This window comes from Castor canadensis, chromosome 14 (genome assembly GCF_047511655.1).
Source record: "Castor canadensis chromosome 14, mCasCan1.hap1v2, whole genome shotgun sequence".
NCBI lineage: Eukaryota > Metazoa > Chordata > Mammalia > Rodentia > Castoridae > Castor > Castor canadensis.
This window is the reverse complement of record NC_133399.1, coordinates 50,170,492-50,184,773: the sequence shown is the minus strand read 5'-3', so window position 1 is coordinate 50,184,773 and position 14,282 is coordinate 50,170,492. Positions and strand designations below refer to the sequence as shown.

Genomic DNA, 14,282 nt, shown 5'->3' with positions numbered 1-14,282 from the left:
CTCTGCCTCCATCTTCACAGGGCCTCCTTCTTGTGCACATGTCTGTGTCCAAACCTTACCTTTTGTATGGACACTGGTCACACTGGATGTCCCAGGCCCCACCCTAGTGACTTTAGCTAAACTAATTTCATCTACAGAGACCCCATTTCCAAGTAAGGTCACCCTGACTGATTTCAGCATGTGATTGAGGGACACGATGCAGCCCATATCATCTGCTTTGGGGCTGTTTCTCCATGGTCTGAACTCATTCCCAAAGAGCAACAGTGGAGCAAGACCTGCCTGCTCTTTTGGTCCTTCTGGTAACTAATAGGAACAATCCTCACAACTCCAGGCATCCCTCCTCCTGGCCATCTTCTTGTTCCAGCTCTGTTTTTTGTGGTTTTTTTTTTGTAGTACTGGGGCTTGAACTCAAGACTGACACCTCAAGCCAATCCACCAGCCCTTTTTTGTAATGGGTTTTTTGAGATAGGGTCTCTTGAACTATTTTCCCAGGCTGGAATCAAACTGCAATCCACCTGATCTCTGCCTCCTGAGTAGCTAGGATTACTGGTGTGAGCCACTGGCGTTATTCCAGCTCTGTAACAGTCACTTTTTCTCTATTGTCCACAAGATTCTTTGCGCCAGTGGAACATGGAGAAAATAAGCCAATTTAAAAAGCAAGCATGAAGGGAAACTTCATGGATGGATGAAGTGTGGGAAAGGCTGTCAGGTACATATCTGGACCCTAAGCATTTGAAGATCCAGTCTCTGGATCCTTCAGGCGGAATCCTTGGTGGAACGCCCATCAGGGAAGTTGTCTGAGGGACATGAAAGGGGGCATGGCAAGGCCACTTTGATGAGCAGACACAGGCTAGCTAGGTACATCCTGGCCATGTGCTCTGGAATCCTTTGATGGATGGGACAGACCTGGGGATGGGGAAAGACATACAACACACACACTCATGCTCATGCACCACAAATGCAATTCCCTGCTTGGACTGATGCAGAAAGAGGATTTATTTCCCGAATATTCTCACATAACAAAACCCACCCCATGTGAAGATGCATATGCAGGAGATGGATGGGTGCTGCTGGTGCCCAAAGGCTCTTCCCCTACAACTAGCTTACTGCAGTGAAGTCAGGTCTCAGATGCAGGGCAACAACTCTGTGGCAGAAGCTCACTAGATACCATCTGATGCCAGCACTTGCAGTCTAGTTTCGACCACAGCGCCTCGGGGTATACTGGGGTGGAGAACATAGGCCTAGTGCCTGGGTGTTTTCGCAGGAGGCCAGGCCTTGGCCCTGGCTGGGTCAGGGGGTGCAACTAGAAGCTGAGGGAAGTGGCCTAGGTGTCATAAAGGTTTGGCCAACAGTGCAGAAGGGTCACCAAGAAAGAGGATTTGGCCCAATATAATCAAAGGTGCTGTGAACACTCCTGCAACATATATATCAGCTCTTCTGATGAGGACAAGATTGTCCAGGAGTCAGAAGGATGGGGAGAAGAAAGTAGTGTCAGTTGCTAGATTCCTAAGGCACAGAGCTGTCCTGGGCAGGGTGCCTCCTCAAAGCCAGGCCCTGCTGCCTACAGATGCACACCTGGAGAGGTCCTTGGTCCTGGCTTCTAGTTCTGGCCACCTTCCAGGCTGGTGACTGAGGCACAGCTTTCCTTCCCCCAGGGAATGCAGACAGAAGTCTTGCCCAAGGCCCCTGATTCAAGGAGGGGAAGGCCATCTGCCCTAACCACATGGGACAATGGACTTCTAGGGTCCCTGTTCAAGGGGAAGAGTGTGGGGAGGAAGGCTGGATAGACAGACAGACAGGGAGAAGCACAGGTCCCTGGTGAGTAGGGGCCTCATCCACACAGGTGGGTGCCGGCTGCAGCTGTGCTAGAACTCAGAAGGACAACATGGAGGACATGGCTCAGCCTTAAGTCCTGAGGCTGCCACATGGGACCTGAAACCTGGCCCTTGAGACCTTTTCCTGGCAGGCCAAGGGTGCCTGCGAAGTGGGTAGATGGTGAGACATGGAGCCTGGGCCCAGGACCACTGCATGAATAGAGGAATGGGGTGGCCAACCTATTGCAGCCTTCTCCCTGGGTTTCTGCGGGTTGGCCCTACATGACCTGGAGACAAGGGCCATGGCTGATGAACAATGGGTGTCAAGTGGGCGCATACTTTTAGGAGCAAGAGAGTCCTTATGCTGGACAATAGGCCAACGTCTGTTTGGCAGTGCTTGTGAGGGGGCTCAACGCAGGAGTGAGATGAACACAGGTCCACAGACTGTGGCAGGGCGAGTATTCAGGCTCATGGGTCCAAGGGCGGCAGCAGTTAGTGGATGTGGGGAAGGAGGGTAGATGGGTGGCAGTGCCACCTGCTTCCTCTAAGGCCACTGGCTGCCACTGGCTGGGTAGTTGGGAACAGTGGGGTACTCAGGCAAGCTGTTCCCTGAGAAGTTGTTATACTGAGCCTCCCTTGATGGTGGGTTTCGCCACACACCTGTGCTCCACTCTGTCTGTGCCTTCTGGAAGCTTCCACCAGCCCCATGGTAGATCCTGTGTACCTGCAGGGTGGGAGGACAGTGGACAGAAGACAGAAAGATCAGCAGTTTTGTGCATGTGGCAGGGACTCACCATAGCAGAGGAAGGCTTCCCTATTCCTCCTTGTAAGTGTCCACATGGCCTCACAGTGACAACAGAGCAGTGGTCTCGCTCCACGCTGCAATGGTCCAGAGAGAAGAAACCAGTGGCTTGCAGCTGGCAGTGACACTAGCTAATCACAAATGCTCCAGTAGGAATTTTTTAGAAGATGCAGGAGGGGAAAGAGGGAGAGTGGTTAAGAAGAGTAAGGTAGATGGGGTGAGTCTGATCAAAGTATATTATATACTTGCTACAAATACCACAGTGAAACTCCTTTGTACCATTAATTTTTGCTAATATATTTTTAAGGCAGAGAAGCCAGAGTGGGACTTGGAAGCCTTTTGTGTCTGTCAAGTCCCAGGCTTTGGTACAGGTTTCGCTTTTGGGGCGTGGGCTCGTTCCTTAGGCAGGTATTAGGGCACATTCCTGTTGAGAACCATCCCAATACTTTTCCTCTGTCACCACCAAGCCACCACCACATTCAGGCTCTGTCGTAAGGTGGTAGGTAGCCACATGCCAGGGCTCTGTAGAGCAAGAGCCTGGGCCATGACCCTCACCTTGCACTACAAGTCTCACAGGGTGGCTCTAGGCACTTTGGGGAGAGTGGTACCCTGAAAAAGGCCCAGCACAGGAAGTAAGTGATATGCTCCTATGACACACTGGCTGCCTAACTCGGAAGCATCAGGCTGTGGGTTCCACTTGTCTCTGGGCAAAGCTGTGACAATCTACTGGAGACATTGGGCTCCTCACTGACCAGAGGCTATGTCAGGCTATCCCCTGGCCATGCCTCTGGGAACCCTGTGCTTTACATTTCTAGAAACAGTAATTTCAATAATGAAAAAAACAACTTTTGAGGCTGAGGTGTGGCTCAGTGGTAGAGTGCTTGCCTAGCATGTATCAAGCCCTGGGTTTGTCCCCAGCACTGCAAAAAAACAGAATTTTTGTTGTTTTAACTTAACATTCTTAGGTATCAGCCCAGTTGCACACTTGTTACCTTCCAGTGGGATGTGCCCTCTCTTTCTATGGAACAGCCTAAGGATCAGCTTCTGTCTTTGAGTGGGAGGGTGCAGCACAAAGCCCCCACAGGCATAAGGCCACATCCTGAGAAGGTGGCTGCCACGCTGGCCCTGGCCCTCCGGGCATCTGGGGACCTGGCCTGGGAGGGGGACACCCTCCCTGGCAGGAGGGGCTCCTTGGCCTAAACCACTAAACAATGCTGTTTACTCAGTCCCACTCTCCTTCAGAGTTTGGGATGTTGGCACGTGCCAGACAAAAGGGCCACATGTTCCCCTAAAAACCCTGGGCATGTGGTCTGTATGCGCTCCTGGTGGCAGTATTCCACATATCTCACAGCTTTCTGTTAAGGACAAAGCACATTCTGAGTGACCCTCAGGGAAAGGATTCTGGAAGCCCTGTCTGGTCTTCTAGACTTCACATACCTGGGATGGTGAGAAGAGAACAGTGAGGGCTGGGTATCACAGGACCCTAGGCCTTACCTTCATGATCGCAATTGCCATCATGGCGGCTGATAAGGAGAACATGATAGCTGGAATCAGCATGACCACAGCAGCCCCAACACTGGTCTGGAAGTACCTGACTGCTGCCAGCCAGCCACTGCAGGAGCAAGAGAGAAAGAGTGGACTCATGTAGCAGGAAGGAGGGCCAGAAAAGAAGCAAACAAGTCTGTGTTCTGATAATGTAACAGGGAGGAAGGAGTGACATAAAAGGGAGATAAACTTAAAAAATCTTAACACAAAAAAGGTCACACAACACTGGGGACAAAATAGCCAATAAAGCTACATACAACCATGTATGGGTTAAACCTTGCTTCTTGCTTTTGTAACCTGCTTGCAAAGGTATATAAGGTGAGGCCCCTTTGTTCTTGGGGCTCAGCCTTTGGATGTGAATCCACTGAGCTGCTGTCAGCATGCTAATAAATATTGCTTCTCGAAAAGTGTTAGTGTCCCGTTTCCCTGTTTAAATATCTCGAAACACTCTAGCACACCCACCAGATAAGGAACAGCTGTCCTTCCTATGCAAAGAACTCTGACAAATCAACAAGAAAACGGTAACTCTTTGAAGAATGGGCAGTCATTCAAGGACTACCAGATGACCTAAAACCACAGAAAATGATGCTGGAACCATCAATGAACGTGTAAGTCAGAACAGGTTGTCCACTTCCTACTGCCATGCTAGAGCAGTTTTTGTTTGTTTGTTTGTTTTTGTTTTTTCATAATGAAAAAGTTTTTAAGAACAAAAATAGTTTAACAAGTTTCACCTAGCAAAATACACGCCAAAGGAAATAATAGTACAAGACAGCTTTACATTAAGGCTTCACCAAGTCCAACAGTGTTCATATTGGGTCTTAATTCTCAAAATTAACTATTAAAAAGATTAATCTTAACCTAAAAGATTTAAATGAAATCTTTAAATGAAAATATAAACTAGAATGAATAAACATGAGAAATCAGAATTACGGACATAGCACCTTGGAGTTCTCCAAAGAAGTTATCTCTCCACTGTTCTCACTGTGATATGTGTGGTGATCCACATTTTGGATCAGGTGTGGTGGCACACACTTGTAATCCCAGGGACTCAGGAGGCAGAGGTGGGAGGCTCACCATCCCAGCTTGGCTCAGGATAATGTGTGAGACCCTATCTCAAAACAAACTAAATCAAGAACTGGGGGCATGGTTCAAGTGGTAGAACACTTGTATAGCATATACAAGGCCATGGGTTCAATACTCAGTACCACATCTAAAAAAAAAAAAAACTAGCTGGGCACTGATGACTCACGCCTATAATCCTAGCTACTCAGGAGGACCTTGGTTTGAAACCAGGTCAGGCAAACACCACTTTGTATGATCTTATCACAAAAAAACCTATCACAAAAAAGGTTGGTGGAGTGGCTCAAGTTGTAGTTCCTGAGTTTAAGCACCAGTACCTCAAAAAAAAAAAAAAAAACTTGCTGTATCCCTAGAACTCACCATCCTCCTGCCTCAGCATCCTGAGTGCTGGGACTACATGTGTGCACCACCTCACCTGGCAAACATGCACATTTAACATACTTAAACTAGTTTTACTCAGACAACACCACTCTGCCATAAGCTACCAAAACAGGAAGTGAAGAAAGCCATTTTAGTTTGCCCAGTATACAGGCCAGAAGGAAAGTATGCATGAGAAAGCACTGAAATGGTAATTTTTTAATGCAGATCTGACACAAACTCCGTTACAAAATGCACCCCATGCTTCCCCTACTTACAAATTGCTCTCCCCTGCCTGTGGAAACATGACTGAAGTAGCTATCACACTCACCCATGCTGCTCTGACCACTGAGGCCAGCATGTAAACAGCCATCCACAGGCCTGCACTGCCAACCTCAGGAAGAGCTGCGGGGGCCTGCACTGCAAGCTGGTCCTGTCTTTGACAGAGCCCATCACAGCTTCTTTGTGGGTGGCACTCATCAGCTTTGCCCATCCCCCTTTTGTCAGGGCCTATCTCCATATGAGCTCTCACGGGGCTAAGGGGAGGGAAGCTCAGTCCTTCTAGGGCACCCCCTCATATGGACACAGTGGCCAGTGACTCTCTGTGTTGGAGCACGCCAACACAGCAGTTGGGGGTGTGGTGAAGCTGAGGCCATTTGACCTCATGTAGTCCCACAGATTGCGTGTAGGCATCTGACCTCTTTTCTCCAGGCCTGCCTGCCTCTTGATGTCAAGGCACCTCTAGGCTCTTGCCAGTTTGCCATACATAAACTTTAGAGGTGGGCTCCAGCTGTCCTGCCTACTCTAATCTCTTGGCCACACTTGTGGCCTATTCTCTTCAGTGCTTCATTGGGCCTTCACAGTGAACTCCTGCAGTCACAAAGACTGAGCTTTGAGTGCACAAAAGCTCACTGACATAAGCACTGCCTTGCTAGTCAGTCACCATGGTGGAGGGTGGAGCAGCACTAGCTATGATAGAAGTGAACTCTCATTCCTCTTCCCCTGTAGACTCTACTGTTGCAGGATATTCATGCAGGAAAACGGGACACCAAGGCTTTTTGGGAAGCAATGTTTATTAGCATGCTGGCAGCGACTTAGCGGATTCACATCCAAAGGCTGAGCCACAAAGGGGCCTTGCTTATATACCCTTGCAAGCAGGTTTCAGAAACAAGAAACAAAGTCTAACTCATATATGGTTATTTGTAATTTTGTTGGCTACTCCATCCTCGGTACTACATGAGTGTTTTCAGGTTCAATTTAAGTTTCTGTTTCCTGCCATACTGTCCCCTCCTCCCTACTACATAATTCCCTCCTTAGATGCTCAGATCCATCTAGATTCAAAGAGCATCATCCTGATTTAGAGGTTTGTATTTCCACAGCATCACTACATGGGCGGCTGTTTTCCTTTCTATAGTGGCCTCCATAATGGTCCTGATAGACCACAATACCAAGGGAGCGAGGCAGTGTAGTATTAAACATGTTCCCAAGACAAGACCCACCGCCCCTCTCAGGGTCTTGAACCTGCCCAAGGCAGGGAACCAACCTCCAAAACAGATCATCAGGATTCCACCCTCTCCAAGTCTGTTAGGGGACATGGACAATCTTCCCCATTCTGTCTGTGATTTCTTCTATGACCTTTTCTTCATCACCAATTTGTAAACAGCAGTTACTTAGACTGAATTTTCCACATACACCTCCTTCAGAGGCAAGTAGATAGTCTAAGGCTGGGCGGTTTTGGTACATTCCATTACGTACTTTTGTGTGCTGCTTGGCCAGTTATATCAAGGGCTCTGGTAGTTCCACTAGTTATAATTTCAACTACCACCTGGAGCCAAATAATGAGGTGTAGCACATAAAACAGGGTGCAAAAGCCCCAACCAAGATCCATCTTATGCCCAAGTGGCAGGATCATAATACTGAATGATTCCCTTGGGAGGCCACTCATCATCTTTCTAGTTTCCAATTTGTAAGTTACCCCATCTCTTTCTGCATGCTCTTTTCTCATATATGGAAACTCCAAATTTTTCCCCTTGTGTGAGGGGGAGCAAGAAAAACGATGGCCAGATTGTGCCCAGTACACAGGACCTGAACCACCTTCTGGGTAGCACCATATAAGCTTGCTTCCCATAGATCAAATATAGTCCCCTGGGCACCTGTCAATCTATGTTTGCGGTGAAACTATTCCAAGCTTCTTGGAGAACACAGAAGTTAGCCAACGGGTCAGGATGTGGTTCCATGTGGTTTGGAGTTCCCCACCATTGGGTTTCTTGGGTGGTGTCATGGTAATACTTCTACCCTAAACAAGTTAAATCCCCTACCAGTGTGGAGAACTGGCCTTTTGTGCGGGAGATACAGTAATTCCCAATGATAGACATTTTTCAGGAGCCAAATGCTTTTCCTGTGATTGGGGAAGGCAGTCTCATTAAAGGGCTCCTGTGGGTCCAGCTCCTTAGCTTCCCATGGCCAGTGGCCTCCCAGACTAGTTCCTCCACAAACATAACAAGAGGTGACATTTAGTGTCTGGGCTATGGACTTGGCTAGTGAGAGGAACAGGTTTTTGGTCCTAACAGAAACAGGAAACTCATTCTGCATCTCCTCATAGAAAGGATGAAAGACTTGGTGTGAAGAACTCTCATGGGTGATTGTGATGAGCTTGGAGTGTAGCAACATACCGGGATCAGACCCCTTTCCATTTATCATTATACCAACTGTATGTCCCTGTCCCCAATCTAAGGGCTTAAGTATTGTAAAATTTACAGGTTTAAGGTGCCAAGGGTACAATCAGGGGTAGTCATGCCCTTGCAAAGGAGGGCTGAGTGTTCTGCCATCTGCCAGGTAGCCCATGAAACACAGCTCCAGTAAGGGCAATAATGCCAGCCCGCATCATCACAGGACAGGACCAGCCACCCTGGCACATATACTTATCATTTGACATGGAGGCTCTCTCCCAGGTTGGGTCTCCACATCCCCCCACTATCTTGGCCTATGGCCAAACATATGTCAAAAAACACCAACACTGGCTTATTAGGGTTGAACACCTGTGGACAGTTAATGCCATCCCTAAATTCCCCGCCCCCCATAGCACCATCACATCTCCAGGCCTCCGACCATTGCTCCTGAGGGCAGCAGGTGGGGTTGAAGCGGATATGCTGATTACCATGGGAGCACACCGAATAGATGGTATGGTTGTAGGTGCATGACCCAATGACAGTGCCTGCATAAGAGTAGTCGGTGTGAAAAAGCAAAGTCCTGGTGACATTTCCTGCCCGGGTAGTAAGTATACATAACTCACAGTTTGAGGTTTGAGGCTCTCTGAGCAGAAAACTAATTAAGTTTAACAAGAGGAAAACACAGAAAGGACCCATCGTTTAGGAGAGGGAGGCGATTCCTCAATCTTCCACCGTGCGTAGATTAGTGATCTTCCGGAGTGACTACAGCAAGGCTGCCTGGAAGTAGCTGAAGATTCTGAAGGGTCCTGCTGAGGAAGGGCGTGGGTGTTCCACAGGGTGATCTTGCACAGTGAGATTGGGACAGGGACACACTCCTACTTGAGAAAGGATGGCTTCAGCCAGCTGTGATGGATCCAGGGAGCAATTTCTGCTACCTTAACAGTGGTGGGGGTAGACAAGATTTTAAAAAATGGCCCCTCCAATGGGGTTTTAATGGTTGGACAATCCATTCTTTCACCCAGATGGCACCCCCTGGTTTGCAAGGGTGTGTGAGGGTTGTCAGGCTAAAGGGAAGTCTCTCCCAGACCCAGTCATTCACTTTTGAGAGAGTCAACCCAAGAACCTGCATCTGTTGTCTCAAGGTGAGATCACCTATTTCTTTGAGGTCCCTTCATATACCCTTGATTACAGGGAGTGGGCATCCATGAAGGACTTCAAAGGGTGAAAGCCCTGTCTACTTCATGGGACTTGACCTGATCCTCAGTAATGCTATAGGTAGTAACTGATCCCACTGTAGATGGGCTTCTTTACAAAGTTTTCCCAGATGTAATTTTAGGGTCCTATACCTAAAATTACATCTACAATTATTAAATTAAATATTAAATTTAATAAATTATTAAATTGAAATTACATCTAAAATTATTCTACTTTTCCTGAACTTTGGGGGCAGTAGGCCATATGCAACTTCCAGATGATTCCTAAGCCCTTAGATACCTGCTAAACTACCTCAGCCACAAAGACTGGCCCATTATCTGACCCGACAGATGCGGGTATCCCAAACTGAGAGATGATCTCCTTCAGCAGGCATCTGGCCACCTCCCAGGATTCTCAGTCCACATGGGGAAGGCTTCCACCTATCCTGAGAAAGTACAGAAAAACACCGATACTTGCATCCTCAAGCTCGTGGCATTTCAGTCTAGTCCACAATCAAGCTCAAGAGTTCTGCGAACGCTCTACATCTGGGGTGGTGCCCTTGGCCCTTGCCAGCGATTATTTGTTGCACACAAGCTACATCTTTCACACACTGCCTTACTTATGCTGGAGAGCCTGGGGACATAGAAATATTGGGCCAGGGTGGTCTCGAGGGTCATTCGCCCTGAATGGGTTCCTTCATGGAACTGCTAAACAAGCATGGGAGCCAGTGACTCAGGGATGGCGATGCAACCATCAGCAAACTTTCCACCATCCATCCAGTAGAAAGCTTTCCTTCTCAGTCTTGAACCAGGCCTGTTTTTGTGGTGTGTACCGTGGGTCCCATTTGGCTAAAGGACATGGGAACAAGGCAGCTGTCAGGGTTAGTTGGGGCCAGTACCCGAGGGCTGCCTGTTTGGTCTCTCTGTTGGCTCTCCAGTTTCCTCAAGCAATTATTGCATCTCCCCTTTGGTGTCTTCAGCAGCGTATAACTGCCACCTGTTTAGGGGCCCATATAGCATCTAGTAGTTCGAGGCTCTCTTGCCCATACTTAATACTTTTTCCTCCTAAGTTAATGAGTCCCTTCAATAACTGAGTCCAGAGTTATCACCACATACCCAGCAAAGCCCATGCCGTCATAGGCAAAGCTGCTCCCATTTGTGAAATATTCAATGTCTAGGTGGCCGATAGACTGATCGGTTAGATCTGGCTGGCTTGAGAAAACTTCATCTATAACCTCTAAGCAATCATGTTCCGGGGGGCCCGCATCAACTGGCAATAGGGTGGCTAGATTTAGAGTCTCAACAACCTCCAGCTGGATGTGTGAGTTTTCACATAGTATACCCTGGTATTTGATCATCTGAGAGTTGGCCAGCCAATAATTTCCCTTATATTCCAGGAGAGTCAGGACAAAGTGGGGAACCCAGACAGTGAGTTCTTGTCCTAGGGTGAGCCTGTCTGCTTCTGCCACTAGGACAGCAGTGGCTGCCAGGGCACGCAAGCAAGGTGGCCAGCCTTGGGAAACGGCATCAAGTTGTTTTGACAAGTAAGCTACCAGACAATGCCAAGAGCTTAGTAGCTAAGTCAGGACCCCAACAGCTGTCCCCTTTCGCTAATGGACATACAAGAAAAAGGGCTTCATCACATCCGGCAGGCCTAGGGCATGGGCATTTGTGAGTGTCCTCTTGATTTCTCTAAAGGCTTTCCCTTGTTCCTCTACCTTGGTATGGTTCCTATACCAAGGGTTCCCATTCTCCCTCCTCTGTGGCTTCATAGAGGGTCTTAGCTAAGAGGGAGGAGTTAGGGATCCAGATTTGGTAGAGACCCGCGGCTCCCAAAAACTCTGATTTGCTGGTGGGTCTTGGGGGCCAGAATGGAACAGACAGCTTGTTTCCTGTCAGAGCCAAGCCCGCCTTGCCCCTGTGACAGGTGGAAGCCGAAATATTTGATGGTGTTTTGGCAAGTCTGGGCCTTCTTCCGAGAAACTTTGTACTCTGCCTCCCATAAAAGAGAGAGGAGTCCCTTCCATACAGTCTTCCTGAGTTGGTCCAGCCAGCAGGAGGTCATCCACTACTGGAGGAGTGTGCAGCTGGACTGGGCGACTGAGAATTCTTTAAGGTCGGATGCCAAGGCAGTTCCAAAGATAGTGGGGGGGAATTTTTGAAATCTTGAGGCAGCCGAGTCCAGGTTAGCTGCCCCTTTTCCTCAGTACTGGGATTTTCCCACTGGAAGACAAAAATAGGCTGGCTCTGTAGGGGTAGGTGGATGCAGAAAAATGTCTTTAAGATCTAGGCAGGTAAAAAACTTTGCCTTCGCCAGGATAAGGCCTGAGTGTGTAGGGATTTGGGACCATGGGGTGCAGAGTGACAGTTGCTGAATTTACCACCCGGAGGTTCTGAACCAGCCTAAAATCCTTGGTCCCTGGCTTTTGGATGGTTAATAAGGGGGTGTTCCAGGATGAATGGCATGGATGAAGGATCCCATACTTTAGGATTTTGTCAAGACGTTTTTGATTTCCAACTTGGGCCTTGTGGGGAATGACATATTGCTTTTGGCTGATGGGGGTGGCTCCCAGCTTTAATTCCACCACTACTGGGGACATGTTTCAGACCAGCTCTGGGGGGTTGTCGTCAGCACATACACCTGGAATCTTGAGAGGAGCTCAGGAATCTCAGGAAGCCTTTCCTCAGGAGCATAAAGCTACCATTCCTCTTCTTGTGCAAACATGAGAGTTACAGTCTTTGTCTCAGGTTCTCTCAGTTTTAAGGCTGATGTGCAGTCAGAATCAAAGGTTATCTGTGCCCTCAGTATGCATAAGCCCCTGCCCATCAGGGCCACTGGGCAATCGGAGAGAAAGAGAAATTCATACCTTACTTCATGGCTCCCAAGATTGCATTGTCTAGACACTAAGAAGGGATGGCAGGCTGGTTCCCTGTAGCCCTGATACTAATTGTATGTTTTTGTGAAAGGGGGCCCACTGGTTGGGTCACAACTGAGTGTTCTACATCCGTATCCACCATGAGGTCAACAGGATGGCTTCCTATCCTCATTCAGACCATAGGCTCCCAGGGCCCAGTAAAATGGAGCCCGGTTTCTTATTCTTCCTCATAGCCTTAAAGAGCTGCTTGTCTGACAATGTTTTCCTCTCAGTGGGTGGCGTCCCCGCAGGTGGGCTGGTACTTCCCCTCAACAACTGTCTTCTGTCTCTGGTCTGAGGGGCCTGCTTAGAGTTCCTGGCCCATTGGGGACATTCATTCTTTCAGTGTCTGTCCTGGTGACAATAGGCACATTGATCTCGCCCCGGTTCTTTCCTAGGGCTGGGATGTTCAAGGAGCACTTGTTGCCATCCACAGTGATTGCCCCTGCTTCTGCTCAGACCAGCCCGGCAGGGCCAGGACAAATATTCAACGAGGGCTGCAGCAAGGAGGTCCATTTTCTTTTTCATCTTCCTGTTAGCCTCCCATTTTGCCTCCTGATCTTGACTGACAAAAACCTTTGTGGCCACCTCCAAGAGCTGTCCGGTGTTCATTCCAGCGAATCCCTCCAGTTTCTGCAATTTTTGCACAGACCCTAGTCCTGGCCAACAAAAGCAGCATTAATCATCCTCTGGTTTTCAGCAGTTTCTGGGTCAAAGGGGGTGTACATGCAGAAGGCTTGTGTTCATGTTCATGGCCTTTTGCCTTCCTTCCTTCATGCCTCCCAACAGTGCCTCCTGATATTGATCAAGCCGCTGGTAGTCTTAGTCATTGTTAAGGTCCCACTAAGGGTCCTCCTTGGAGAACTGAGCCTGAGCACAGGCTTGGGCATTTAAGGTACCCTCAGGGCATGATCTTCCAACCACTTCAGTGCTGCCGACGTTATATGGCGTCGCTCTTCAGTATTGACTAGAGTTAGAAGAAGCTGTCAGCAGCCTGTCCAGGTGGGTCTGCGGGTTTGGATTATGGACTACATTAAATCAGTCAGAGCTTGGGATTTTTCCATGGAGGGAGTATGATGTTTTCAGTTTAGGAGCTCTATGATGGTAAAGGGCTGGTAGATGAATGTCCACCCTCCTCGTATTTGATCATGCTGGTCATAATACACTGGACCTCGGACCTCCCTCAGGTGCATCTGCAGGGTGGTGGGAATCTGAGGAGGGGAGGGTGTAAGGAACTGCTGAACAAAGACCATGCCACGTGTAGAAAAGAATTTATTGGAAGCACAGACTGCTGTGCTGACTCTCAAGTTCCAAATGCAACAGCTTGGCTGGAATGAGTAGTGGGCCTTATAGGAGGGGCTGCACCGCAAGGGAGGGAGGGTGTTTCTCCCAGAGAACAGCTGGGCCACTGGTCCCTGCTTATCTGTGATCACCAGATAGAATAGGTGGACATGCCTAGCTAGTTGAGAAGCAGGAAGTTCCTGCGGTTTTACAAGCAAGGAAACAAGCAGGGGAGTTTTACAAGCAGTCCTAAGTCAGGGGGCCAGGTTTCACTTGCAGCCCCTGAACCCCTCACTCGCCCCATGGATGCCAGGGACCTAACAGAGGGGTCCTCATGGGGACTGGTTGGATGCCCCCAATTAACTGGGGGATGTGGGATGAGAACTGGCAGACTTGGAGAGGGCATGAGGTCCACAGGACATGGGGAGGTCAGGGGAGTTGAGGTCCCAGAAGCCTTCAAGGCCAGATTTTACAGGTGTGACTGTTCCTTGAGCTTTCCCATCTGACATCGAAGGTGAGGGTATGGAACTGAGTGCTGAGTGCAAAAGTGACACATAGGGTGGTGGCGTTTTCTAGGGCTCCTAGGCCAGTATAGGTTCCTTTGATTTTTCCCTACACTTGGAAGT

General features: G+C 48.7%; 1 protein-coding gene across 2 annotated transcripts in view; it reads right to left on the bottom strand.

The window, feature by feature from the left end:
- Window positions 1–978: 978 nt before the first annotated feature.
- The window catches only part of Scamp4 (secretory carrier membrane protein 4), a 29,442-nt gene continuing 16,138 nt past the window's right edge, over window positions 979–14,282 (bottom strand). For both annotated transcript variants that reach the window (XM_020183288.2, XM_020183290.2), the window contains exons 6-7: window positions 4,111–4,228; window positions 979–2,538 (exon numbers count right to left, since the gene is read on the bottom strand). In XM_020183288.2, coding sequence (XP_020038877.1) covers window positions 2,359–2,538; window positions 4,111–4,228 — 298 coding nt within the window. In that variant the 3' untranslated portion in view covers window positions 979–2,358. The remainder of the gene's footprint in view (window positions 2,539–4,110; window positions 4,229–14,282) is intronic.